This window comes from Oncorhynchus masou, chromosome 18, assembly GCF_036934945.1.
Source record: "Oncorhynchus masou masou isolate Uvic2021 chromosome 18, UVic_Omas_1.1, whole genome shotgun sequence".
NCBI lineage: Eukaryota > Metazoa > Chordata > Actinopteri > Salmoniformes > Salmonidae > Oncorhynchus > Oncorhynchus masou.
Genome location: NC_088229.1, coordinates 31260886 through 31287784, shown reverse-complemented (window position 1 = coordinate 31287784; position 26899 = coordinate 31260886). Strand labels below are relative to the sequence as shown.

The following is a 26899-nucleotide window of genomic DNA, read 5'->3' as shown; positions in this document are numbered from 1 at the left end:
TGACAGAAAGACAGAGACCCGATCAACATACAGACATAGACCGACAGAGACAGCCAGAGACAGACAGACAAAACGAAAGAGACAGACAGACAGACAGACTTAAACAGACAGACAGACCCACAGAGACCGACAGACCGTTAGAAACAGAAAGACTGACAGACAGACCAATAGAGACAGAAAGACGTATAGAGACAGACAGACAGACAGACAGACCAACAGAGACAGACAGACAGACAGACAGACAGACCGAATGACAGAGACAGATAGATCGATAGAGACAGACAGACCGAAACAGACCGACAGAGACAGAGACGACTGACTGACACAGACAGAGAGACAGACAGACTGACCGACAGTGACAGACAGACAGACAGACCGGGACAGACAGACAGACAGACAGACTGACAGACAGACAGACAGACAGACAGACAGACAGACAGACAGACAGACAGACAGACCGGGACAGACAGACAGACAGCGACTGACAGACACTGACAGACACTGACAGACAGAGACTGACTGACAGACAGAAAGACAGAGACCAGATCAACAGACAGACATAGACCGACAGAGACAGACGAGACTGACAGAGACAGACAGACAGACCGACCGACAGAGACCGACTGACAGACAGACCGGGACAGACAGACAGACAGACAGACTGACAGACAGACAGACAGACAGACAGACAGACAGACAGACAGACAGACAGACAGACCGGGACAGACAGACAGACAGCGACTGACAGACACTGACAGACACTGACAGACAGAGACTGACTGACAGACAGAAAGACAGAGACCAGATCAACAGACAGACATAGACCGACAGAGACAGACGAGACTGACAGAGACAGACAGACAGACCGACCGACAGAGACCGACTGACAGTCAGACAGACAAAAAGAAAGAGACAGACAGACAGACAGACAGACAGAGACCGACAGACAGACCGACAGACAGACAGACAGACAGAGGCAGAGAGACCGACGACAGACAGACAGACAGACAGACAGACAGACAGACAGACAGACAGACAGAGACCGACCGACCGACAGAGACTGACAGTCAGACAGACAGAGACCGACCGACAGAGACTGACAGACAGACAGAAAGACAGAGACCCGATCAACAGACAGACATAGACCGACAGAGACAGACAGACAGACCGACCGACCGACCGACAAAGACCGACCGACAGTCAGACAGACAGACAGACAGACAAAACGAAAGAGACAGACAGACAGACAGACTTAAACAGACAGACAGACCCACAGAGACCGACAGACCGTTAGAAACAGAAAGACTGACAGACAGACAGACCGATAGAGACAGAAAGACGTATAGAGACAGACAGACAGACCAACAGAGACAGACAGACATACAGACAGACAGACAGACAGACAGACAGACAGACAGACCGAATGACAGAGACAGATAGATCGATAGAGACAGACAGACCGATAGAGACCAACAGAGACAGAGATGACTGACTGACACAGACAGAGAGACAGACAGACTGACAGACAGACAGACAGACAGACCGTGACAGACAGACAGACAGCGACTGACAGACACTGACAGACACTGACAGACAGAAAGACAGACAGACAGACAGACAGACAGACAGAGACAGACGAGACTGACAGAGACAGACAGACCGACCGACAGAGACCGACCGACCGTCAGACAGACAGACAGACAAAACGAAAGAGACAGACAGACAGACAGACAGAGACCGACAGACAGACCGACAGACAGACAGAAAGACAGAGACCCGATCAACAGACAGACATAGACCGACAGAGACAGACAGACAGACCGACCGACAGAGACCGACCGACCGTCAGACAGACAGACAGACAAAACGAAAGAGACAGACAGACAGACAGACAGACAGACAGACAGACAGAGACCGACAGACAGACAGACAGACAGACAGACAGACAGACAGACAGACAGACAGACAGACAGACCGGGACAGACAGACAGACCGACCGACAGAAACAGACAGACAGACAGACAGACCGACAGGGACAGACAGACAGACCGACAGAGACAGACAGACAGACCGACAGAAACAAACAGACAGACAGAAAGACCGATAGAGACAGACAGACAGACAGACGAATAGAGACAGACAGATCGATAGAGACAGACAGACCGACAGAGACGACCGACTGACACAGACAGACAGACAGACAGACAGACAGACAGACAGACAGACAGACAGACAGACAGACAGACAGACCGATAGAGAAAGACAGACAAACCAATAGAGACAGACAAACAGACCAATAGAGACAGACAGACAGACCAATAGAGACAGACAGATCGATAGACAGACAGACCGACAGAGACGACCGAATGACACAGACAGACAGACAGACAGACAGACAGACAGACAGACAGACAGACAGACAGACAGACTGGCCAATAGAGACAGACAGACCGACAGACAGACAGACCGATAGGGACAGACAGACAGACCGATAGGGACAGACAGACAGACCAATAGAGACAGACAGAGACGACCGACACAGACAGACAGACAGACCGATAGAGACAGACAGACAGACCAATAGAGACAGACAGACAGACCAATAGAGACATACAGATCGATAGAGACAGACAGACCGACAGAGACGACCAACTGACACAGACAGACAGACAGAACGATAGAGACAGACAGACAGACCAATAGAGACAGATAGACAGACCAATAGAGACAGACAGACCGACAGAGACGACCGACTGACACAGACAGACAGACAGACAGACAGACAGACAGACAGACAGACAGACAGACAGACAGACTGACTGACCGATAGAGACAGACAGACAGACCGACAGAGACAGACAGACAGACAGACAGACAGACAGACAGACAGACAGACAGACAGACAGAGATAGACAGGCCAACCTATATAGACACACAGACCGACCAATAGACACAGACTGACCGACAGAGACAGCCGACCAACAGAGACAGACTGACCGACAGACAGGCCAACCGACAGAGACAGACCGACCAACAGAGACAGACCGACCAACAGAAACAGACTGACCGACAGAGATAGACCAACCGACAGAGACAGACTGACAGACAGACAGACCGACAGACCGACAGACAGACAGACAGACAGACAGACAGACAGACAGACAGACAGACAGACAGACAGACATACAGACAGACCGACCGACAGAAACAGACAGACAGACAGACAGACCGACAGGGACAGACAGACAGACTGACAGAGACAGACAGACAGACCGACAGAAACAAACAGACAGACAGACAGACCGATAGAGACAGACAGACAGACAGACGAATAGAGACAGACAGATCGATAGAGACAGACAGACCGACAGAGACGACCGACTGACACAGACAGACAGACAGACAGACAGACAGACAGACAGACCGATAGAGAAAGACAGACAAACCAATAGAGACAGACAAACAGACCAATAGAGACAGACAGACAGACCAATAGAGACAGACAGATCGATAGACAGACAGACCGACAGAGACGACCGAATGACACAGACAGACAGACAGACAGACAGACAGACAGACAGACAGACAGACAGACTGACCAATAGAGACAGACAGACAGACCGACAGACAGACAGACCGATAGGGACAGACAGACAGACCAATAGAGACAGACAGAGACGACCGACACAGACAGACAGACAGACCGATAGAGACAGACAGACAGACCAATAGAGACAGACAGACAGACCAATAGAGACAGACAGATCGATAGAGACAGACAGACTGACAGAGACGACCAACTGACACAGACAGACAGACAGAACGATAGAGACAGACAGACAGACCAATAGAGACAGATAGACAGACCAATAGAGACAGACAGATCGATAGAGACAGACAGACCGACAGAGACGACCGACTGACACAGACAGACAGACAGACAGACAGACAGACAGACATACAGACAGACCGACCGACAGAAACAGACAGACAGACAGACAGACCGACAGGGACAGACAGACAGACTGACAGAGACAGACAGACAGACCGACAGAAACAAACAGACAGACAGACAGACCGATAGAGACAGACAGACAGACAGACGAATAGAGACAGACAGATCGATAGAGACAGACAGACCGACAGAGACGACCGACTGACACAGACAGACAGACAGACAGACAGACAGACAGACAGACAGACCGATAGAGAAAGACAGACAAACCAATAGAGACAGACAAACAGACCAATAGAGACAGACAGACAGACCAATAGAGACAGACAGATCGATAGACAGACAGACCGACAGAGACGACCGAATGACACAGACAGACAGACAGACAGACAGACAGACAGACAGACAGACAGACAGACAGACTGACCAATAGAGACAGACAGACAGACAGACCGACAGACAGACAGACCGATAGGGACAGACAGACAGACCAATAAAGACAGACAGAGACGACCGACACAGACAGACAGACAGACCGATAAAGACAGACAGACAGACCAATAGAGACAGACAGACAGACCAATAGAGACAGACAGATCGATAGAGACAGACAGACTGACAGAGACGACCAACTGACACAGACAGACAGACAGACAGAACGATAGAGACAGACAGACAGACCAATAGAGACAGATAGACAGACCAATAGAGACAGACAGATCGATAGAGACAGACAGACCGACAGAGACGACCGACTGACACAGACAGACAGACAGACAGACAGACAGACAGACAGACAGACAGACAGACTGACTGACTGACTGACCGATAGAGACAGACAGACAGACCGACAGAGACAGACAGACAGACAGACAGAGATAGACAGGCCAACCTATATAGACACACAGACCGACCAATAGACACAGACTGACCGACAGAGACAGACCAACCAACAGAGACAGACTGACCGACAGACAGGCCAACCGACAGAGACAGACCGACCAACAGAGACAGACCGACCAACAGAGACAGACTGACCGACAGAGATAGACTGACAGACAGACAGACAGACAGACAGACAGACAGACAGACAGACAGACAGACAGACAGACTGACTGACTGACTGACTGACTGACTGACAGAGACAGACAGACTGACAAACCGACCGACAGAGAAGACCAACAGAGACATACCGACTGACAGAGACGGACAGACAGAGACGAACGGACCAACAGATGGATGGACCGACAGAGACAGACATACTGACAAACCGACCGTCAGAGAAGACCGACAGAGACATACCGACTGACAGAGACATACCGACTGACAGAGACATACTGACTGACAGAGACGGACAGACAGAGACGAACGGACCAACAGATGGACGGACCGACAGACAGATCTCATTTGTTTCTCCAGACCCCGTCCTGATCCAGCTTGGATGATTTAGATCAGTGGTGTCTAACTCATTTTGCCACGGGGGGCGCATTCAGTCTTCAACGAAGTCCGGATGGCCGTACTCAAAATTGGTTATATTTTCTTGCTGGCAAAATTAGCAAAAAATAGTCCTCTATCCATCGTTTTTATTTTTATTTGATCCTTGACTGTCTAGCTTTCATTTGGGTGACTATTAGTGAGCTGGAAACGGTCAAGAATCTCAACGTAGGTTCGTTATCATTTCTACACAGTGTCATGACGTTGGCCTGGGGGTAGGTTTATGACAGTCATAAATACCTCTTCCCCCCTTTTTCCTCTCTCTACCCTACTGATGTTACATTTGCAAACCCCTTGGTTAACATAGAGATTCTGGGAACATCAGAAGGTGGGGGGGGGATTAACTATGTTCTGGTAATCCGACCAATTGAACATATGCGGTGGTACTTAATGAATAGCGTGTCAGTTCGGTTGTCATCTGAGACATTCTCATCAATGATAAGATGACATAAACTCTACAGTGTAAAGTCTACACATCAGAGTTATCGGATTCACATGGAATTGTTGTTCAATTTAAATGTTTGAATATAAAATTATTGGTGAAGAGATTAAATGTAATTTTAGCTTCCAAATGAGAGATTTGGGTTTTCATAAGGTAGGGCTCTGCTCAATCAGTGGCCCGCCCCTGTGAAGGGACATGGGCTATAAAACTTTTACATTTACATTTAAGTCATTTGGCAGACGCTCTTATCCAGAGCAACTTACAAATTGGTGAATTCACCTTATGAAACCAGTGGAACAGCCACTTTACAATAGTGCATCTAAATCATTTAAGGGGGTGAGAAGGATTACTTTATCCTATCCTAGGTATTCCTTAAAGAGGTGGGGGTTTCAGGTGTCTCCGGAAGGTGGTGATTGACTCCGCTGTCCTGGCGTCGTGAGGGAGTTTGTTCCACCATTGGAGGGCCAGAGCAGCGAACAGTTTTGACTGGGCTGAGCGGGAACTGTACTTCCTCAGTGGTAGGGAGGCGAGCAGGCCAGAGGTGGATGAACGCAGTGCCCTTGTTTGGGTGTAGGGCCTGATCAGAGCCTGGAGGTACTGCGGTGCCGTTCCCCTCACAGCTCCGTAGGCAAGCACCATGGTCTTGTAGCGGATGCGAGCTTCAACTGGAAGCCAGTGGAGAGAGCGGAGGAGCGGGGTGACGTGAGAGAACTTGGGAAGGTTGAACACCAGACGGGCTGCGGCGTTCTGGATGAGTTGTAGGGGTTTAATGGCACAGGCAGGGAGCCCAGCCAACAGCGAGTTGCAGTAATCCAGACGGGAGATGACAAGTGCCTGGATTAGGACCTGCGCCGCTTCCTGTGTGAGGCAGGGTCGTACTCTGCGGATGTTGTAGAGCATGAACCTACAGGAACAGGCCACCGCCTTGATGTTAGTTGAGAACGACAGGGTGTTGTCCAGGATCACGCCAAGGTTCTTAGCGCTCTGGGAGGAGGACACAATGGAGTTGTCAACCGTGATGGCGAGATCATGGAGCGGGCAGTCCTTCCCCGGGAGGAAGAGCAGCTCCGTCTTGCCGAGGTTCAGCTTGAGGTGGTGATCCGTCATCCACACTGATATGTCTGCCAGACATGCAGAGATGCGATTCGCCACCTGGTCATCAGAAGGGGGAAAGGAGAAGATTAATTGTGTGTCGTCTGCATAGCAATGATAGGAGAGACCATGTGAGGTTATGACAGAGCCAAGTGACTTGGTGTATAGCGAGAATAGGAGAGGGCCTAGAACAGAGCCCTGGGGGACACCAGTGGTGAGAGCGCGTGGTGAGGAGACAGATTCTCGCCACGCCACCTGGTAGGAGCGACCTGTCAGGTAGGACGCAATCCAAGCGTGGGGCGCGCCGGAGATGCCCAACTCGGAGAGGGTGGAGAGGAGGATCTGATGGTTCACAGTATCGGAGGCAGCCGATAGGTCTAGAAGGATGAGAGCAGAGGAGAGAGAGTTAGCTTTAGCAGTGCGGAGCGCCTCCGTGATACAGAGAAGAGCAGTCTCAGTTGAATGACTAGTCTTGAAACCTGACTGATTTGGATCAAGAATGTCATTCTGAGAGAGATAGCGGGAGAGCTGGCCAAGGACGGCACGTTCAAGAGTTTTGGAGAGAAAAGAAAGAAGGGATACTGGTCTGTAGTTGTTGACATCGGAGGGATCGAGTGTAGGTTTTTTCAGAAGGGGTGCAACTCTCGCTCTCTTGAAGACGGAAGGGACGTAGCCAGCGGTCAGGGATGAGTTGATGAGCGAGGTGAGGTAAGGGAGAAGGTCTCCGGAAATGGTCTGGAGAAGAGAGGAGGGGATAGGGTCAAGCGGGCAGGTTGTTGGGCGGCCGGCCGTCACAAGAAGCGAGATTTCATCTGGAGAGAGAGGGGAGAAAGAGGTCAGAGCACAGGGTAGGGCAGTGTGAGCAGAACCAGCGGTGTCGTTTGACTTAGCAAACGAGGTTCGGATGTCGTCGACCTTCTTTTCAAAATGGTTGACGAAGTCATCTGCAGAGAGGGAGGAGGGGGGGAGGAGGATTCAGGAGGGAGGAGACGGTGGCAAAGAGCTTCCTAGGGTTAGAGGCAGATGCTTGGAATTTAGAGTGGTAGAAAGTGGCTTTAGCAGCAGAGACAGAGGAGGAAAATGTAGAGAGGAGGGAGTGAAAGGATGCCAGGTCCGCAGGGAGGCGAGTTTTCCTCCATTTCCGCTCGGCTGCCCGGAGCCCTTTTCAAACACGCCCTCCGCTTCCTTCCTATATAAAGCCTTGACGACAATATAACCTCCTGTTCCGAGGATGTGAGGACGACGGTCCGATATCAGAATGGTTCAGATATTAACTACAGAAAGATGACAACATCAGCGTGAGCTTTGGTTGCGAATGGTAGGAACTTTGAACTCTTATTCACTACAGAAGTGATAGCTCCTAGCCGTTGAGTTCGCAACAGCAGCTGCAAACGAGGGTTAGGAAGGAACAGACAAGAGTATCCCGTCTATCACACAACGACGTTACTACAACGTATCCAATTGACCACCAGAGACATTCTTCAAAGGACAAAGGACTCGGTTTGGCAACACGTCCTTCCATCCACCACCAACCTACCGAAGCGCAGCTCAGAGTAAATATTTATTGCATTTTCCTTTTCCAAATGGGCGGTAATTTAGAATGCATAAGATACTGTATTTACGATAGCACAGCTTCTTCATTTACATTACATTTAAGTCATTTTTTCCTTTGTTACTCAGCTCTTTCACTCAAACCAGACCCTTTTCTTTTGTGTAACAAGCTGTCATATCTGTTCCACCCGCTCGGGACGATTTCCTTTATGACGTAATTTGTAATCAAGTTATGATTAATTATGTGTATGTGTAATTCTGTGTGATTAATTTGGTATTTAGTAAATAAATAATTAAACCCAATTTGTATTGCTGATTCAACTTGTTAGCCAGGGTTCGTGAAGATTTACAACTTTCAGATGAGACTGAATTAAGGTGACGATTAATATTGACTGCTATTGATGTAAAATATTACTAGGTCTTTAAGAGTTTATTCGGAAGATAACAGCTCTATAAATATTATTTTGTGGTGCCCGACTCTCTAGTTAATTACATTTACATGACTAGCTCAATCAGGTAATATTAATTACAGAGAAATTATTTTATACAATAGCATGTCATATCACTTAATAATAGCCAAAGACACGACAACAGTTTACATTTGGTTTTAGTCATTTTAAAGAATATTTTTTTAATCAAACGGATTCGACACCTCTGCTTTAGATAGTCGGTTTAACATCACCACTCGGTGTTAAGTCCTGTAGAGTCAGGGATTAGGTCACTCAGACCATCATCCATGTCCCTCTGTACTCCTGCTCTATGTCATCACCTCTCAGCAATGCACAGCCAGTCTTATCACCCCACCCCAGCTTCAACCTGGACCCACCTCTCCCCAATCCTCTGGCTCTCCTTCCTCTCCTTTTCTCTCCTCTCCTTTTCTCTCCTACCCTTAGTCCGACACAAGGTTTTGGGCATTAGTGTTGTTTACCACTGGCAGGGTGTCTCTGCACTCTGTTCCCTGGAAAAGCAGATTACGACAGCAAAAGCCGTTTCACGAGGAGATCATGGGATTTCTCAGTTAGTGAAAAAGTGGATGGAGTGGGGGGAAGATTTAGGGAGGGGGGAGAGAGCCTAAAGGCTCCCGCGTGCTACCCAGCCGAAACATTTTGTGATGTTTTTGTTCGTTTTGTACTTCTGTAAATGTGTTTTTCTGCTGCTCGGGCACACATACATTTTTCTAGAGGCAAGCCGAAGTCAGTAGCTGAAGTCTATTCCCCTCAGTGATTGGTCAACAGTCGGGATTCTTCAATGAAGTCTTTGTTGCCATTCTACAAGAGACAACTCTTTTTTCATGCACATTTTTTAAAATGGAGTTAGATGTAAAATTACTTGAATAAGATCTCCTCTGAAAAAACTGCAAAATGAATGACAGATTAGATTAATTCTGACTATTCTGAGGAATACAGTGTCTCAAAATGGACAAACAATATTGCCGCTTTTTTTTCCCTTTCGAAGCTGTCTTTTAAGGGACTCGTTCGGGTTTGGCGCTTTAAGGGTTAAATACCCCCCCCCCCTGCTTCCCCCCTGCTTCCTTTTCCTCTCTCTATTCCCTCCTGCCTAGATCTCTGGAGCAGTTATTTGTCACCTTCCCCTGCCTCCTCTACTCACTCTCGCTCTCTCTCTCTGTCTCTCTCTCTCTCTCTTTCTCTCTCTCTCTCTCTCTCTCTTTCTCTCTCTTTCTCTCTCTCTCTCTCTGTCTCTCTCTCCACACAGACCCCTTTCTCCCTCTCTCTTATCAGCTGACTTTAACTGACCAGATACCATCTGACGATGCCTGGTAACGACCTCTATCCCCTTATCTCCTCCTGCGTCTCCATAGCAACCCTCACATGGTGCTGAACATTGACCTGGCACCCACCATCCTGGACATCGCTGGCATGGACGTCCCTCCTGACATGGACGGCAAGTCCATCCTCAAGCTGCTGGACATAGAGAGACCAGTCAACAGGTGGGATATGGAGCCAAAAGGGAAACATCCTCCCCATGGATATTTTATGGCACACATATAATATGTGTATTCTGTATGTTGGCAGGCCATAGATCACTGATAGAAGTAGCTATATATCCTCTAGGTGATTTATATTATTATGAGTCATACATTGGCACAGGCCACTGACAGGTCTGAGTTCCCTCAGGGTTCCTGCTATACTCTGGTAAAATCACTGCAAAAGAGCCAAATCTAACACCTGAGTTTTCCTCAAAACTGTGGACCTGGCCCGGCATGCCAGGTTACCATGGCATCCGTTGAGATTACATCCACATCCCAGCGACACCTTTTCCTCCTGCCCAGCTTGGATATTGCTTTCGTTAATGAAAGAAAAATCTAAGAAAATATGAAATAATCCCTCTCCATTCTTCCAAGATGTGTCAACGGGGACCTGTGGTAATAACTACAGGAGCTTCCCTGCCAACGCCATTGAGTGAAGGGAGGTCTTTCACCAGCGGATGAGTGTGTGTGTGTGTGTGTGTGTGTGTGTGTGTGTGTGTGTGTGTGTGTGTGTGTGTGTGTGTGTGTGTGTGTGTGTGTGTGTGTGTGTGTGTGTGTGTGTGTGTGTGTGTGTGTGTGTGTGTGTGTGTGTGTGTGTGTGTGTTGAGGGATTCTCTATTCCCTCTTCCAGCTTTGCAGCTGCAATCAGGGAGAGATGGACTCGCCAGCCTGTGAAATTGTCTGGCAGACAGAGGAGGCTGGGAGGCTAGCTGGCTGGTCTGATGTGGGGAGGGGTTTTTGAAAGCGAGGAGGACAAGAGACTGGGTGGGATGGAGGAGAGCAGACCTGTGCTGGGTGTCTGCCTGGTCACTACTGCTGGCTGTGATGCCAATAACCCTCACAGAGATGAGAAAGAGATGGAGACCGAGAGAAAAGGCAATGAAAGAAGAGAGATGGAGAAACAAAAGGGCAAGGGAGAGGGAGAGATGGAGAAGGAAAGGGCAAGGGAGAAGGAGAGATGGAGAAGGAAAGGGCGAGGGAGGGAGAAGGAAAGGGTGAGGGTGAGGGAGGGAGAAGGAAAGGGCGAGGGAGGGAGAGGGAGGGAGCAGTGCGGGGGTCGATGGATCGATAACTCATATCTGAACACCCGGCCAGGAGAAGGTCAGAGCACCTGGACAAGAGACCAATTTAATCCACACACTTTCTTTTACTTTCTTCAACATCACTCTTTTCCCCATCCTTTTCCTAAAGAACACCTGAAGTGTGGTGTCAATAGATTTCCATTTGAGATCATTTGACCCAGGGCTGGTTTTGATCTCCCTTCCAACCTGTTGCCTTTAGTAATCACTGGAGGCTTCTGCTCTACAGACTGAAGGAATTCTAATTTCCTCAAGCGTTACATTGCGTTCTGAATGTAGAACCTGGTCAATGAAGGAGATGGCCGATCGATTTGTCCTTTTCTCTCATGATTCTCAGGTTCCAGGTGAACAAGAAGGGGAAGGTGTGGCGAGACTCATTCCTGGTGGAGAGAGGGTGAGTCACGAGTAATAATGTCACTGTTTTAAATAACCATACTGCACTTTATTTTGAATGTCTCTGTGTACCAATTAAGTCATCTGGTTACATCCATCTGAGTGTGTAATAGGGTATGGAGTAGGAAAGCCTCAATGCCTCATTATTTCATGAGTTTCTTGCCTTTAATATTACCCTACTGATACTTGATATCAAACCAAATCAGGCAAAGCTGTGGTTTACAGAATATTGTCATGACTAATTAGCATCTTGGACCATCCAGTAACAACCTACTGAATATACACCTAAAAAATATAAATGCAACATGCAACAATTTCAAAGATTTAACTGAGTTCCAGTTCATATAAGGACATCAGTCAATTGAAATAAATGCATTAGGCCCTAATCTATGGATTTCACTGGGAATACAGATATGCATCTGTTGGTCACAGATACCTTAAAAAAAAGGTAGGGGCTTGGGTCAGAAAACCAGTCAGTGTCTGGTGTGACCACCATTTGCCTCATGCAGCGTGACACATCTCCTTCACATAAAGTTGATCAGGCTGTGGAATGTTGTCCCACTCCTCTTCAATGGCTGTGCAAAGTTGCTGGATATGCAGGCCATGGAAGAACTGTAACATGTTCAGCTTCCAGGAATTGTGTACAGATCCTTGCGACATGGGTCTGTGCATTATCATGCTGAAACATGAGGTGATGGCGGCGGATGAATGGCATGACAATGGGCCTCGGGATCTTGTCATGGTATCTCTGTGCATTCAAATTGCCATCGATAAAATGTAATTGTGTTTCGTTGTCAGTACCTTATGCCTGCCCATACCATAAACCCACCTCCACCATAGGGCACTCTGTTCACAACGTTGACATCAGCAATCTGCTCGCCCACACTATGCCATACACGCTGAAACCGGGATTCATCCGTGAAGAGCAAACTAATCCAGCATGCCTGAAGCCATCGTAGAAGAGCACTTGCCCACTGAAGTAGGTTACGACGCTGAACTGCGGTCAGGTCAACACCCTGGTGGGGAAGGCGAGCACGTAGATGAGCTTCCCTGAGATGGTTTCTGATAGTTTGTGCAGAAATTCTTCGGTTGTCCAAACCCACCGTTTCATCAGCTGTCCGGGTGGCTGGTCGCAGACGATCCCGCAGGTGAAGAAGCTGGATGTGGAGGTCCTGGCTGGCGTGGTTACACTTGGTCTGCGGTTGTGAGGCCGGTTGGACGTACAGTGCATTCAGAAAGTATTCAGAACCCTTGACTTTGTCCACATTTTGTTACATTACAGCCTCATTCTGAAATGGATTCAATTGTTTTTTCCCTCATGGGCTTCTTCACTTTGGCCACTTTCTGCTTTGAAACTGCCTGATGCACAAGCGACAATAAGACAGACTGTTACCCAGCCCATTCAAGCAGAGGAAAATAAGCCCTCAACCCTCTCCCATCCTCAGTCAGAAGCAGTGCAGAGACAGTCAAGCATACGTACAGTGTAACCCCCAGGTTAGAAAAGTGCCCAGTCCCCCAAACCAGCTGTCATGCAAAGATGCAGAGGAAAGCAAGAGAAACTGCACACAACACCAAAAAACACCCTCGCCCCACATGTACAGTGCATTTGGAAAGTATTCAGACCCCTTGACTTTTCCCACTTCTTTTTACATTTCAGCGTTATTCTAAAATTGATTAAATATATATTTTTTCCTCATCAATATACACACAATACCCCATAATGACAAAGCAAAAACAGGTTTTTGGAAATGTTTGCAAATGTATAAAATAAAAAAAACTGAAAATATCACATTTACATAAGTATTTAGACCCTTTACTCAGTACTTTGTTGAAGCACCTTTGGCAGCGATTACATCCTCGAGTCTTCTTGGGTATGATGCTACAAGTTTGGCACACCCGTATTTGGGGAGTTTCTCCCATTCTTCTGTGCCGATCCTCGCAAGCTCTGTCAGGTTAGGCTATTTAAAGGTCTCTCCAAAGATGTTAGATCGGGTTCAAGTCCGGGCTCTGGCTGGGTCACTCAAGGACATTCAGAGACTTGTCCCAAAGCCACTCCTGCATTGTCTTAGCTGTGTGTTTAGGGTAGTTCTCCAGTTGGAAGGGGAACCTTCACTCCAGTCTGAGGTCCTAAGTGCTCTGGAGCAGATTTTCGTCATGGATCTCTGTACTTTGCTCAGTTCATCTTTTCCTCGATCCTGACTAGTCTCCCAGTCCCTGCCTCTGAAAAACATCCCCACAGCATGATGCTGCCACCACCATGCTTCACCATAGGGATGATGCCAGGTTTCCTCCAAATGTGATGCTTAGCATTCAGGCCAAAGAGTTCAACCTTGGTTTAATCAGACCAGAGAATATTGTTTCTTATGGTCTGAGAGTCTTTAGGTGCCTTTTGGAAAACTCTAAGAGGGCTGTCATATCTTTTACTGAGGAGTGGCTTCAGTCTGGCCCCTCTACCATAAAGGCCTGATTGGTGGAGTGCTGCAGAGATGGTTGACCTTCTGGAAGGTTCTCCCATCTCCACAGAGGAACTCTGGAGTTCTGTCAGAGTGACCATCAGGTTCTTGGTCACCTCCCTGACCAAGGCCCTTCTCTCCCAATTGCTTGTTTGGTTGGGCGGCCTGCTCTAGGAAGAGTCTTGGTGGTTCCAAACTTCTTCCATTTAAGAATGATGGAGGCCACTGTGTTCTTGGGGACCTTCAATGCTGCATAAATGTTTTGGTACCCTTCCCCAGATCTGTGCCTCGGCATAATCCTGTCTCGGAGCTTGACGGACACTTCCTTTGACCTCATGACTTTGTTTTTGCTCTGACATGGACTGTGATGAAATTAACATTAAAATGAAATGAACATTAGAAATTAAATGAACATTAGAAATTAACATTAAATTATCTGGCAACGAAAGAATTAGATATATTCTGAACAATAAATTATCAACATTTGATCAAATCTGGCAGCCTTTCCTCTCCTACTTGGACGAGTCGGCGCTGTGAATTTGTACTTATTAACGCACTCTCAATTGTAATATTTTAATCTACCTTTGGGCAGCATGTGCTGGCCCTGTCACCCGAGCAGTTGGGGGTGGGGGGGGAGGGGGTGGCAAAGGAGAAATGCTCACAAACAGGGACGTAAACAAATGTGTGCACAACATTTGAGAGAAATACGTTTTTTGTGCTTACGGAATTTCTGCTGTCTTTTATATTTCAGCTCATGAAACATGGGACCAACACTTTACATGTTGCATTTATATTTTTGTTCCATAACTGTGTGTGTGTGTTATCACAGGAAGCTGCTTCACATACGTGATGTGCCTCCAGGGAAAGATGTGGCCCAGGAGGAGAACTTCCTGCCTAAGTACCAGCGGGTCAAGGACTTGTGTCAGAGAGCAGAGTACCAGACACCCTGCCAACAGCTGGGACAGGTAGGCAGCAGGCACACACATATGATATGGTCACACTTTAATTAACAGTCAAATTCCCAGTAACACACACACTCAGACTCACAGACGCACAAGCATAACACTCTAGACGGAAGACACTTAAGACATATGAAGACGCTTGACAGTTGACACAGTGCCTTCGGAAAGTATTCAGACCCCTTGACTTTTTCCATATTTTGTATTAAATATATGAAAAATCCTCATCAATCTACACTCAATACTCCATAATGACAAAGTGAAAACTGTTTTTTAGAAATGTTTGCAAATGTATTAAAGATTAAAAACAGAAATACCTTATTTACATAAGTATTCAGACCCATTGCTATGAGACTTGAAATTGAGCTCAGGTGTGTCCTGTTTCCATTGATCATCCTTGAGATGTTTCTACAACTTGATTGGAGTCCACCTGTGGTAAATGCAATTGATTGGACATGATTTGGAAAGGCACACACCTGTCTATATAAGGTCCCACAGTTGACAGTGCATGTCAGAGCAATAACCAAGCCACGAGGTTGAAGGAATTGTCCTCAGAGCTCCGAGACAGGATTGTGTCAAGGCACAGATCTGGGGAAGGGTAACAAAACATTTCTGCAGCATTGAAGGTCCCCTAGAACACAGTTGCCTCCATCATTCTTAAATGGAAGAAGTTTGGAGTCATCAAGACTCTTCCGAGAGCTGGCCCCCTGGCCAAACTGAGCAATTGGGGGAAAAGGGCCTTGGTTAGGGAGGTGACCAAGAACCCGATGGTCACTCTGAAGAAGCTCCAGATTTCCTCTGTGGAGATAGGAGAACCTTCCAGAAGGACAACCATCTCCGCAGCACCACCAATCAGGCCTTTATGGTAGAGTGGCCAGACGGAAGCCACTCTTCAGTAAAAGTTATATGACAGCCCGCTTGAAGTTTGCCAAATAAGCACCTAAAGGACTCTCTCTAAACATTGAGAACAAGATTCTCTGGTCTGATGAAACCAAGATTGAACTTGTTGGCCTGAATGCCAAGCTTCACGTCTAGAAGAAACCTGGCACCATCCCTACAGTGAAGCATAGTTGTGACAGCATAATGCTGTGGGGATGTTTTTAAGCGGCAGGGACTGGAAGACTAGTCAGGATCGAGGGAAAGATGAACGGCGCAAAGTACTGAGAGATCCTTGATGAACCTGCTCCAGAGCACTCAGGATCTCAGACTGGGGCAAAGGTTCACCTTCCAACAGGACAACAACCTTAATTAAGCACACAGCCAAGATAACGTAGGAGTGGCTTCGGAACAAGTCTCTGAATGTCCTTGAGTGACCCAGCCACAGCCCAGACACAACCCGATTTGAACATCACTGGAGAGAACTGAAAATAGCTGTACAGCTACGTTCCCCATCCAACCTGACAGAGCTTGAGAGGATCTGCAGAGAAGAATAGGAGAAAGATTGATGAGCGATTTACAAAATATTTTTTATCCATTTTAGAATAAAGCTGTAATGAAACGACATGTGGACAAAGTCAAGGGGTCTGAATACTTTCCGACTAAGTCACTTCCAATCATCCATCTCTTCTTGGCATTACACCTCCATTAGTATCAGTTAATTGGTATGTCTGAGATTATACTTAAAATGGCTCTGTATCCTCTTGATCACCTGCTGGTGTAGAGAGATAGTGAGCTGCTGGGCTTTGTTATTTTGGAGAGGTATAGGGAAGGAGTGGAGAATATACCCTGCAGGTTGGTTTCTCAGTGGGTGTAGACAGGATAGACAGGTGCTTTTGTCACTCTCTGTCCCCAATGACAGACAGACAGGAGGACCAACCTTTGAAACTGAAGAGCTGTGTTTCAGGTGATTAGGCTTTGAGTCAGGTCTGTTGCCATAGCTATGCCCCCCAGGCCACACACACATGAACACCCCCCCCCCACCACCACCACCTCGCTAATGACAGACAGTGGGGGAGTGTGTGTGACAGTTCTTTAGCTGTCAGATCAAACACACCTGCAATTTCAAGCTCTTAGATCTATCTTAACAACGTTGACCATTGAACAGTAGTTCCCGAGGGGTCTCTGTATCCAACCTATCAATCTCCCCCACTCTCACTTCTTTTTGTTCCTGTCTCTTCTGAAGTAGAAAGTCCTTTCTCACTGTCAGCGGCTCTCTCATTCTCTCTTGGATCCTGTTGGATTTCCTATTTGACACGTCTACTCCTTTTCCCCATCTGACATCGAATATGTTAATTAGAAAGCTCTCTCTGTAATTTCACGAGTAACCACTGGCAGAGAAAGTGTCAACAGACTCTGTATCATAAATAGATGGAGACGGAGCTGCAGCAGCCCTGCTTGGTCCTCTGTCTGTGTACACTACTGTACTGTAGCTGCCTGTTCATTATGACAGAATGGGACGTTGTGGGAGCAGAGATGAGAAGGGGAAGAGATGATCTTGCATCTTGTCACATGCAGGTCCTCTCTTCTCTGACGTGCCATGGTTTGTCATCATCACCTGTTAACTGCAGTTGAAACAACATCACAGACGGGGGAATGGACGTTAATTTGAGGCTACTTAGCGTCCACCTGCAAGTCATTTCACCTCGAAAAGCACAGTGAGTGTGTGTAAAGACACACTATAGGTTTCTCTCAGTGTTATCTTATGTCCCCCTCTCCTCTGTCTCCCTGCAGAAGTGGCAATGTTTGGAGGATGCCACAGGGAAGCTGAGGCTGTATAAGTGCAAGGGCATGGCCAGCATGTCGGCAGCCCGGAAGGATGGCCCTGCCAACATCAAGTCCAAGTACTATCCCCAGCACAAAGCGGAGCGCAACACAGAGCATGATGGCTGTAACTGTGACCAGCACCCCAGCTTCAGACTCAGCACCTTGAAGAAGAAGAAGCTGCTCTCCAAGAAGAGTAAGTGGAGTGGAAAGAATGTGTTTCTCTCACACTCATAAACAAACACTCTTGTCACACACACAAAATTCTGCTTTACAAAATGTTCCTCACTCACTCAACCTTGCATGAACGCAGTCTCACTTCTTGTCACGGATGTGGAATGTGGGCGCCACCTTGTGGAGACAATAATACCTTCACCCACAGTCATTATTGAAAGGTTGTGTAACTTTGTGGGCGACCCGGACAAATTCACATAAAAATGTAATCTGTCATTCTACTTGAAAGCAAGTCTGATAAGTGGTAGGTCTGTTCTATGTTCCCTATTTCTATGACATCTTTTTACTTTCTGTTTTGCACACCAGCTTCAACCAGCAAAAAATACAATGCGTGTTTAGTTATTAATACATAGTGTATATAGTTCAATTGTCAAGCCCTGACCTTAGAGAGCCTTTTTATTTCTCTATTTGGTTAGGTCAGGGTGTGATTAGGGTGGGCATTCTATGATTTTCTATTTCTTTGTTTTTGGCCGAGTGTGGTTCCCAATCAGAGGCAGCTCTCTATCGTTGTCTCTGATTGGGAATCATACTTAGGCAGCCTTTTTCCCACCTGTGTTTTGTGGGTAGTTATTTTCTATTTAGTATCTGTTTACCTGACAGAACTGTTCGATTTTGTTTTGTTACTTTGTTCGAGTGTTTCTTTGATCAATAAAATCATGAACACTTTCCACACTGCACTTTGGTCCACTCATTCCGATGAGAGCCGCTACAGAACTACCCACCAAAGAAGGACCAAGCAGCGTGGTCAAAAGAACTAGTGGACATGGGAGGAGATCTTAGAAGGGAAAGGACCCTGGGCGCAGGCTGGAGAGTATCGCTGTCCGAAGGAGGAGATGGAGGCAGCTAAAGCGGAACAGCGGCATTACCAGGAGTTGGCTCAACGAAGTAAGCACGAGAGGCAGCCCCAAAAACTTTTGGGGGGGTGGCACACAGGGTGATTGGCGGAGTCAGGGTTCAGACCTGAGCCAACTCCCTGTGTTTACTGTGGGGAGTGAGTGGCTGGTCAAGCACTGTGTTATCCGGTTCTGCACAACATGCTTTCGGTGAGCAGCCACAGCCCAGTGCGCTCTCTGCAAGTTCCCCGCAGTTGCCGTGCTAGAGTGGGCATTCAGCCAGGATTGTGCCGGCTCATCGTTCCTGGCCTCCGGTGCGTCTCTTCGGCCCAGGCTATCATGCGCCAGCTCTACGCACGGTATCCCCAGTTCGCCAGCACAACCCAGTGCGGCCTGTTCCAGCTCCCTGCACTTCCTGGCTATGGGGGGTATCCATTTAGGACGAGTTGTGCCAGCTCTGCACTCCAGACCTCTGGTGTGCCTCCACGGTCCAGTGTGTCCTGCACTGGCTTTATGCATTATGCCTCCAGTGTGCCGTCATAGCCAGTGCGACCGTTGCCAGCTCTCCACACTCACCGAGCTAGATTGTGTATCCAGCAAGGACATGTTGTGGCAGCTCCACTCACTAGGCTGCCAGTACGTCTCCTCAGTCTGGTGAGACCTGTTCCAGCTCCATGTATGAAGCCTCCAGTGATGATCCATGGCCCGAAACCTCCAGTGATGATCCATGGCCCGAATCCTCCAGTGACGATCCATGGCCCGAATCCTCCAGTGATGATCCATGGCCCGAATCCTCCAGTGATGATCCATGGCCCGAAGCCTCCAGTGATGATCCATGGCCCGAATCCTCCAGTGATGATCCATGGCCCGAAGCCTCCAGTGATGATCCATGGCCCGAAGCCGCCAGTGATGATCCATGGCCCGAAGCCTCCAGTGATGATCCATGGCCCGAAGCCTCCAGTGATGTTCAGGAGCCTGCAGCGACGGTCCCCAGTCCGGAGCCTCCGGCGATGATCGGTGATCCCCAGTCCTGAGCCTCCAGCGATGGTCCGGAGCCTGCAGCGACGATCCCCAGTCCAGAGCCTCCGGCGATGATCGGTGGTCTGGTTCCTCCGGCGATGATCTGTAGCCCGGTTCCTCCAGGGAAGGTCCATGCACCAGGGCCGCCACCTAAGCGGAGGGATCTGCGGGCGGAGGGGGTCTACGACCCGCACCGGAGCCGCAGCTATGAATCGATGCCCACCCGGACCCTCCCCTTTACTGTCAGGTTTTGCAGCCTGAGTCCGAACCTTTGGTGGGGGGTGATTAGGGTGGGCATTCTATGTTTTCTATTTCTTTGTCTTTGGCCGAGTGTGGATCCCAATCAGAGGCAGCTGTCTATCGGTGTCTCTGATTGGGAATCATACTTAGGCAGCCTTTTTCCCACCTGTGTTTTGTGGGTGGTTATTTTCTGTTTAGTATCTGTTTACCTGACAGAACTGTTCGCTTTCGTTTTGTTATTTTGCTCAAGTGTTTCTTTGATCAATAAAATCATGAACACTTTCCATGCTGCGCTTTGGTCCACTCATTCCGACGAGAGCCGTTACATCAATGATGCTCCCCTCAAATAAAAATCTGCACCTCAAAGCCAGTTCCACTGCTGTTTCATTTCCCCCCTCTAATCAGGAACTGATTTAGACCTGGGACACCAGGTGTGTACAATTAATTATAAGGTAGAACAGAAAGCCAGCAGGCTCCCGACCTTGTAGGGTAAGTTTTGAATACCTCTGCTCTACATTATACAAGGCTTGTTTTGTCACATAAACTGAAATTAGGTGAACATGATAGAATTTTGTCAAACTGTAAATGGCGGAGCGATTTCTACATATTTCACCTTTAATGAGTATCATAGGGCCTGATAGGGTTTATATACTGACTGTAGCAATCCCTCCACTATCTCACCCTGCCCTCCTCCTGACAGAGATGAAAGCCATCAAGAGCTACGCCCGTAACCGTTACTCCCGCTCTGTGGAGATGGAGATAGGAGGGGACCTGTATGCTGTAGACTTGGAGGATGGATACCAGCCTGCACCGGCCCCCAGGAACCTCAGCCAGGCTGGGGCCAGGACCCCACGCGACGACACTGAGGACGACTTCAGTGGCATGGGGGTCACTGTCACTGTCACCCCCAGGACTAGCAGCAACAGTCTAGCTATTGTATCTTCTGGAATCAAAGTCACACACAGGTCAGGGAGTGTGTGGATGTTCAATGTGGATGGGTGGGTTTGTTTGTAGTGTGTTAGTACTGCATGTGGAGTGTGTTGTTGTGTTAGTTATTGATTAGGCTAAATGTTCAGTGTGTATCCTGTCCTCAGGTGCTCTATTCTGGCCAATGACACAGTGAAGTGTGATACAGGGATCTATAAGTCCCTGCAGGCCTGGAAGGACCACAAACTCCACATCGATCACGAGGTGAGTCTTCTCAGCCACTCACATAACTGATGTTTTATTCCTCAATGCAGTTGATTATCTTCAGTGGTCACAGTGATCGTGTCATGACAATCAATAACTGACAATGAAATTGATGACAATTATGAACAGCATCAATGATTGTGTAATTATTAATTAGTTGAATATAGTCTGCTATTGACACACACATACTCAGATTCAGTTCCTGTGTTGAATGCCACTGTGTTGTAATCCACTGAGGGCACAAACATTAGGAACACCTTCCTAATCTTCCTAATATTGATTGGCATCCCCTTTTTCCCTGAGAACAACCTCAATTCGTCGAGGCATGAACTCTATATAAGGTATCGAAAGAGCACCACAGGGATGCTGGCCCATGTTGACTGCAATGCTTCCCACAGTTGTTTCAAATTGGCTGGATGTCCTTTGGGTGGTGGACCATTCTTGATACACACAGGAAATTGTTGAGTGTGGAAAAACCCAGCAGTGTTGCAGTTCTTGAGACAAACCGGAGGACTTGGCCCGTTCAAAGGCACTTAAATCTTTTGTCTTGCCCATTCAACCTCTGAATGGCGCACATACACAATCCATGGCTCAATTGTCTTAAAAATCCTTCTTTAACCAGTTTGCTTCCCTTCAGCTACACTGATTGAAATGGATTTAACAGGTGACATCAGTAAGGGATCATAGCTTTCACCTGGTCAGTCAGTCATGGAAGGAGCAGGTGTTCCTAATGTTATGTACACTCAGTGCATATGCCAGTTAGCAGGTACTTTATTCCTAACGATATACAGTTATGCCTTCATACATTTTACATACTTGTGGCCCCGGTAATCCAACTTCTGGCATTGCAAGTGCCATGCTCTACCAACGGAGCTACAGAAGCCCTCATTGTTGTGATATTCCTCTATCTAATGCCCTGCATCTCTGTTAGATTGAGACCCTGCAAACAAAGATCAAGAACCTAAGAGAGGTTAGGGGTCACCTGAAGAAAGCCCGCCCAGAGGAGTGTGACTGCAACCACTACATGTAAGGACCAAACAACCTCTTAGGAATCCATCGTTTTATTACCAATATCCTTCCACATACTAAATGCCAGCATTAGATGCGCTTACAGTGAAGATAACGGCTGTCTGCCAGACTTGAAGAGGTTTACTCCATGCTCATAAAGACTGATTATGTAAATATCTGTCTGTGTTTCAGCTACAAGTCTAAGTACAAGAGTAAGCTCAGGCACAAAGGAGGCAGCATTCACCCATTCAGGTAAGGGGGTTGGGTTTGTGTATAAGAAAGGGACATATACTGTTTGTGTGCTTCTGCCTGTGTAGTGATTGCATATCTACAGTGTGTATTTGAATGTGCCATTGTGGCACTGTGTGATGTGTGTATTTCTATGTGTGTGTGATGTCATCAGGAAGGGTCAGGATAAGAAGGCGTGGTTACTGAAAGAGCAGAAGAGGAGGAAGAAGATGCGGAAGCTGCTGAAACGTCTGAGGAACAACGACACCTGTAGCATGCCTGGTCTCACCTGCTTCACCCACGACAACCAGCACTGGCAGACCGCCCCCTTCTGGACAAGTAAGAGACTACACACACACAAACACACATACTCACACTAGCATTACTGACTATTCTCTGTCTGCAGTGGGTCCGTTCTGTGCCTGCACCAGTGCCAACAACAACACCTACTGGTGTCTGAGGACCATCAACGAGACACACAACTTCCTCTTCTGCGAGTTTGCTACTGGCTTCCTGGAGTACTTTGACCTCAACACGGATCCCTACCAGGTCAGTACTCAAACCTCACCGCAAGCACTCATCTGTAAAGATGCCTTCTAACATTCACTATTAGAGGCAAGTGGTTGAATCAACGTTGTTTCCACGTTATTTCAATAAAATGACGTCGAACCAATGTGGAACAGACATTGAATTGACGTCTGCGCCCAGCGGGTAGCCTGCTGTCCTGTTTCAAGATAGCAAAGTGGAAATCAGCTGTTATATAAGAGACGTTAGACGAGTACGGCCAGTGTGAATACCAGTACTATTCATCTCTCTCACCCACCTGTACACTCTCTCTCCGTGTAGCTGATGAATGCTGTGAACACGCTGGACCGAACCGTCTTAAACCAGCTCCACGTTCAACTCATGGAGCTCCGCAGCTGCAAGGGCCACAAGCAGTGCAACCCCCGTACCCGCAACCTGGAGCTGGGTGAGTTCCTCACACACACACACACACACACACACACACACACACACACACACACACACACACACACACACACACACACACACACACACACACACACACACACACACACACACACACACACACACACACACACTATGCCAGGTTGTTGTGGGTTGTGACTAGACAAATTATCTCTGTTTGGCATCCTCATCCTCATCATCCTCACCACCAGACCCAAGTCATGCCTGGATTTCTGTTCTTGCATTACTTCTCATGTATCAGTTCTTTAACTGCATTTTAAACAGTTACAACCGCTCCCTTCGGAATGTGTTTTGTTCCTTTTCATTAAGGTCAATTCATTTGAAAACGTTTTTCTACTTGTTTTTATTTGAATTTCAGATAACATTTTGGCTTTAAAAGGACTGCTCTTTCTAAAGCGTTTGAAAGCCTCTCTTAACGAGGTCTCTGTGCCTTCATTGATAGGAATTTGTTCCTATATTCTCTAACCACTGCTATTGTCTTTTCTTCAGGAGCCAGAGAGCGAAGCAGCTTTGATGAATACAGGTATCTTTACTCATTGACTTGAACACCAATCAGCACTTAACGATTTATTAGATATTAGTACTATATAAGATTTATATAAATATTCCTAAAAGATAGCACACATACATGGTCTAGAATACATTGACAAAATACACAACACTTAGAGAATACATACAGTGCAGTTGGAAAATATTCAGCCCCTTCCCTTTTTAAACTTTTTGTGACGTCACAGCCTTATCCTAAAATGGGTTAAATAAATAACACATCTACACACTATACCCCATAATGACAAAGCGAAAACAGGCAAATTTATTCAAAATAAAAAACAGAAATACCTTATTTACATAAGTATTCAGACCCTTTGGGAGAAGGGCCTTGGTCTGGGAGGTGACCAAGAACCTGATGGTCACCCTGACAGAGCTCTAGAGTTCCACTGTGGATATGGGAGAACCTTCCAGAGGGGCAACCATCTCTGCAGCACTCTACCAATCAGGTCTTTATGGTAGAGTGGCCAGACTGAAGCCACTCTTCAGTAAAAGGCACATGACAGCCTGCTTGGAGTTTGCCAAAAGGCACCTAAAGGACTCTGACCATGAGAAACCAGATTCTCTGGTCTGATGAAACCCTGATGGAACTCTTGGGCCTGAATACCAAGAGTCATGTTTGGAGGAAACCTGGCACCATCCCTATGGTGAAGCATAGTGGTGACAGCATCATGCTGTGGGGATGTTTTTCAGCAGCAGGGACTGGGAGACTAGTCAGGATCAAGGGAAAGATGAACGGAACAAAGTACAGAGAGAAAGCACTCAGTGCTTGATGAAAGCACTCAGGACCTCAGACTGGGGCGAAGGTTCCCATTCCAACAGGACAACGACCCTAAGCACACAGCCACAACAACGCAGGAGTGGCTTCGCGGCAAGGCTCTCTGAATGTCCTTGTGTGGCCAAGCCAGAGCCCGGACTGGAACCCGATTGAACATTTCTGGGGAGACCTGAAAATAGCTGTGCAGTGACGCTCCCCATCCAGCAAGACAGAGCTTGAGAGGATCTGCAGAGAACAATGGGAGGAACTCCCCAAATACAGATGTGCCAAGATTTTCACTTTATACTTAAGAAGATTTGAGGCTGTAATCGCTACCAAAGGTCCTTCAACAAAGTACTGAGTAAAGGGTCTGAATACTTATGTAAATGTGATATTACCTTTTTTCTTTTGTAGCAGAAAATTCTAAAAACCTGTTTTGTCATTGTGGAGTATTGTGTGTAGATTGAGGGTTGAAAAAACAATTTAATACATTTTAGAATAAGGCTGTAATGTGGAAAAAGTCAAGGGGTCTGAATACTTTCCAAATGCACTGTACGTGTGGGGCGAGGGTGTTTTTTGGTGTTGTGTGCAGTTTCTCTTGCTTTCCTCTGCATCTTTGCATGACAGCTGGTTTGGGGTACTGGGCACTTTTCTAACCTGGGTGTTACACTGTACGTATGGTTGACTGTCTCTGCACTGCTTCTGACTGAGGATGGGAGAGGGTTGAGGGCTTATTTTCCTCTGCTTGAATGGGCTGGGTAACAGTCTGTCTTATTGTCGCTTGTGCATCAGGCAGTTTCAACGCAGAAAGTGGCCAAAAGTGAAGAAGCCCACCTCCAAATCACTGTGAGTTTGGGCATCCCATCTGGTCCTCACGATGCCACCAGTCACCTCTAACTGAGCTTTTCTTCCTCTCTTTCCTCTCTTCCTTCTCTGTAGTTTTTTCAACTCTGGGTTCGTCCAGGCTTGCATGCTGATCTCTGCCAATTCTAGTTTATAACCACGTCTTTCTCACTCTCCTGTCTGTCTGCATGGATGTTCTGACCTGCACAGCTCTGCTCACATCTCACCAGGGCGTCATCCACCCCCACCGCCCAACACATCTGCCTTAATCATCTTATCATCTCTGTCTATTGGTTGACTTTTCTCTTTTATGACGTTTCATATGGTCTCTTACAATGTCTTTTTCTGATACTCTGTGTTTCGTGATTTATCTCTATAGTTGCCTGATATACTAGAGCCTGATGTGAATATCACAGCATCAACCCATTCACGTGGTGCTGACGGGAAGAGATACAGACATAACAGGTGCCGGAGGTTTACTGTGGATGACACTGTTTTTGTCTGTGTGCTTTTGTCTCATCAGAGGACAGATTTGGGAAGGATGGGAGGGATAGGGTTCATGAGGCCAGAGTGGCCCCACCCGAAGTGCCCACTGTGGGGGGAACGGGAATGGACTGGTCAGAACTTGAACCCTTGTACAGACTTGACGAGCACGCCTACGATCTCAAACTCAACTTCAACGTCAGCCTGGAGGACTGGGACAACTTTTGCGGGACCGTGGACAGGATGTTCACGTTGCTCGGCAACTTCAACCACCAGCCGAACGGGCGCCGCAGCAACGTAATTCCCGGGGAGGGGAGAGGAGGAAGAGACCACGCCCTGGTGTCATCAACGGACCAATCAACCTCAGCCATCTACCTGACCACCCTGGCCACCCCTGCTCTCCTGCTGAGAGAGGCTGGGG

At 47.5% G+C, this 26899-nt stretch overlaps 1 protein-coding gene across 10 annotated transcripts in view; it reads left to right on the top strand.

Annotated features, from left to right (window-relative positions):
- Positions 1–26645, top strand: part of LOC135504397 (extracellular sulfatase Sulf-2-like) — a 181339-nt gene extending 154694 nt beyond the window's left edge. For 7 of the 10 annotated variants that reach the window (XM_064922963.1, XM_064922965.1, XM_064922964.1 and 4 more), the window contains 14 exons: positions 10354–10482; positions 11938–11994; positions 15276–15411; positions 18076–18301; positions 21133–21430; positions 21527–21623; positions 22555–22649; positions 22824–22883; positions 23035–23198; positions 23266–23408; positions 23706–23829; positions 24339–24372; positions 25945–25998; positions 26519–26645. In XM_064922963.1, coding sequence (XP_064779035.1) covers positions 10354–10482; positions 11938–11994; positions 15276–15411; positions 18076–18301; positions 21133–21430; positions 21527–21623; positions 22555–22649; positions 22824–22883; positions 23035–23198; positions 23266–23408; positions 23706–23829; positions 24339–24372; positions 25945–25998; positions 26519–26549 — 1648 coding nt within the window. In that variant the 3' untranslated portion in view covers positions 26550–26645. The remainder of the gene's footprint in view (positions 1–10353; positions 10483–11937; positions 11995–15275; positions 15412–18075; positions 18302–21132; positions 21431–21526; positions 21624–22554; positions 22650–22823; positions 22884–23034; positions 23199–23265; positions 23409–23705; positions 23830–24338; positions 24373–25944; positions 25999–26518) is intronic. The other 3 variants (XM_064922970.1, XM_064922971.1, XM_064922972.1) reach the window with 3 other exon arrangements.
- The last annotated feature ends 254 nt before the right edge of the window (positions 26646–26899 follow it).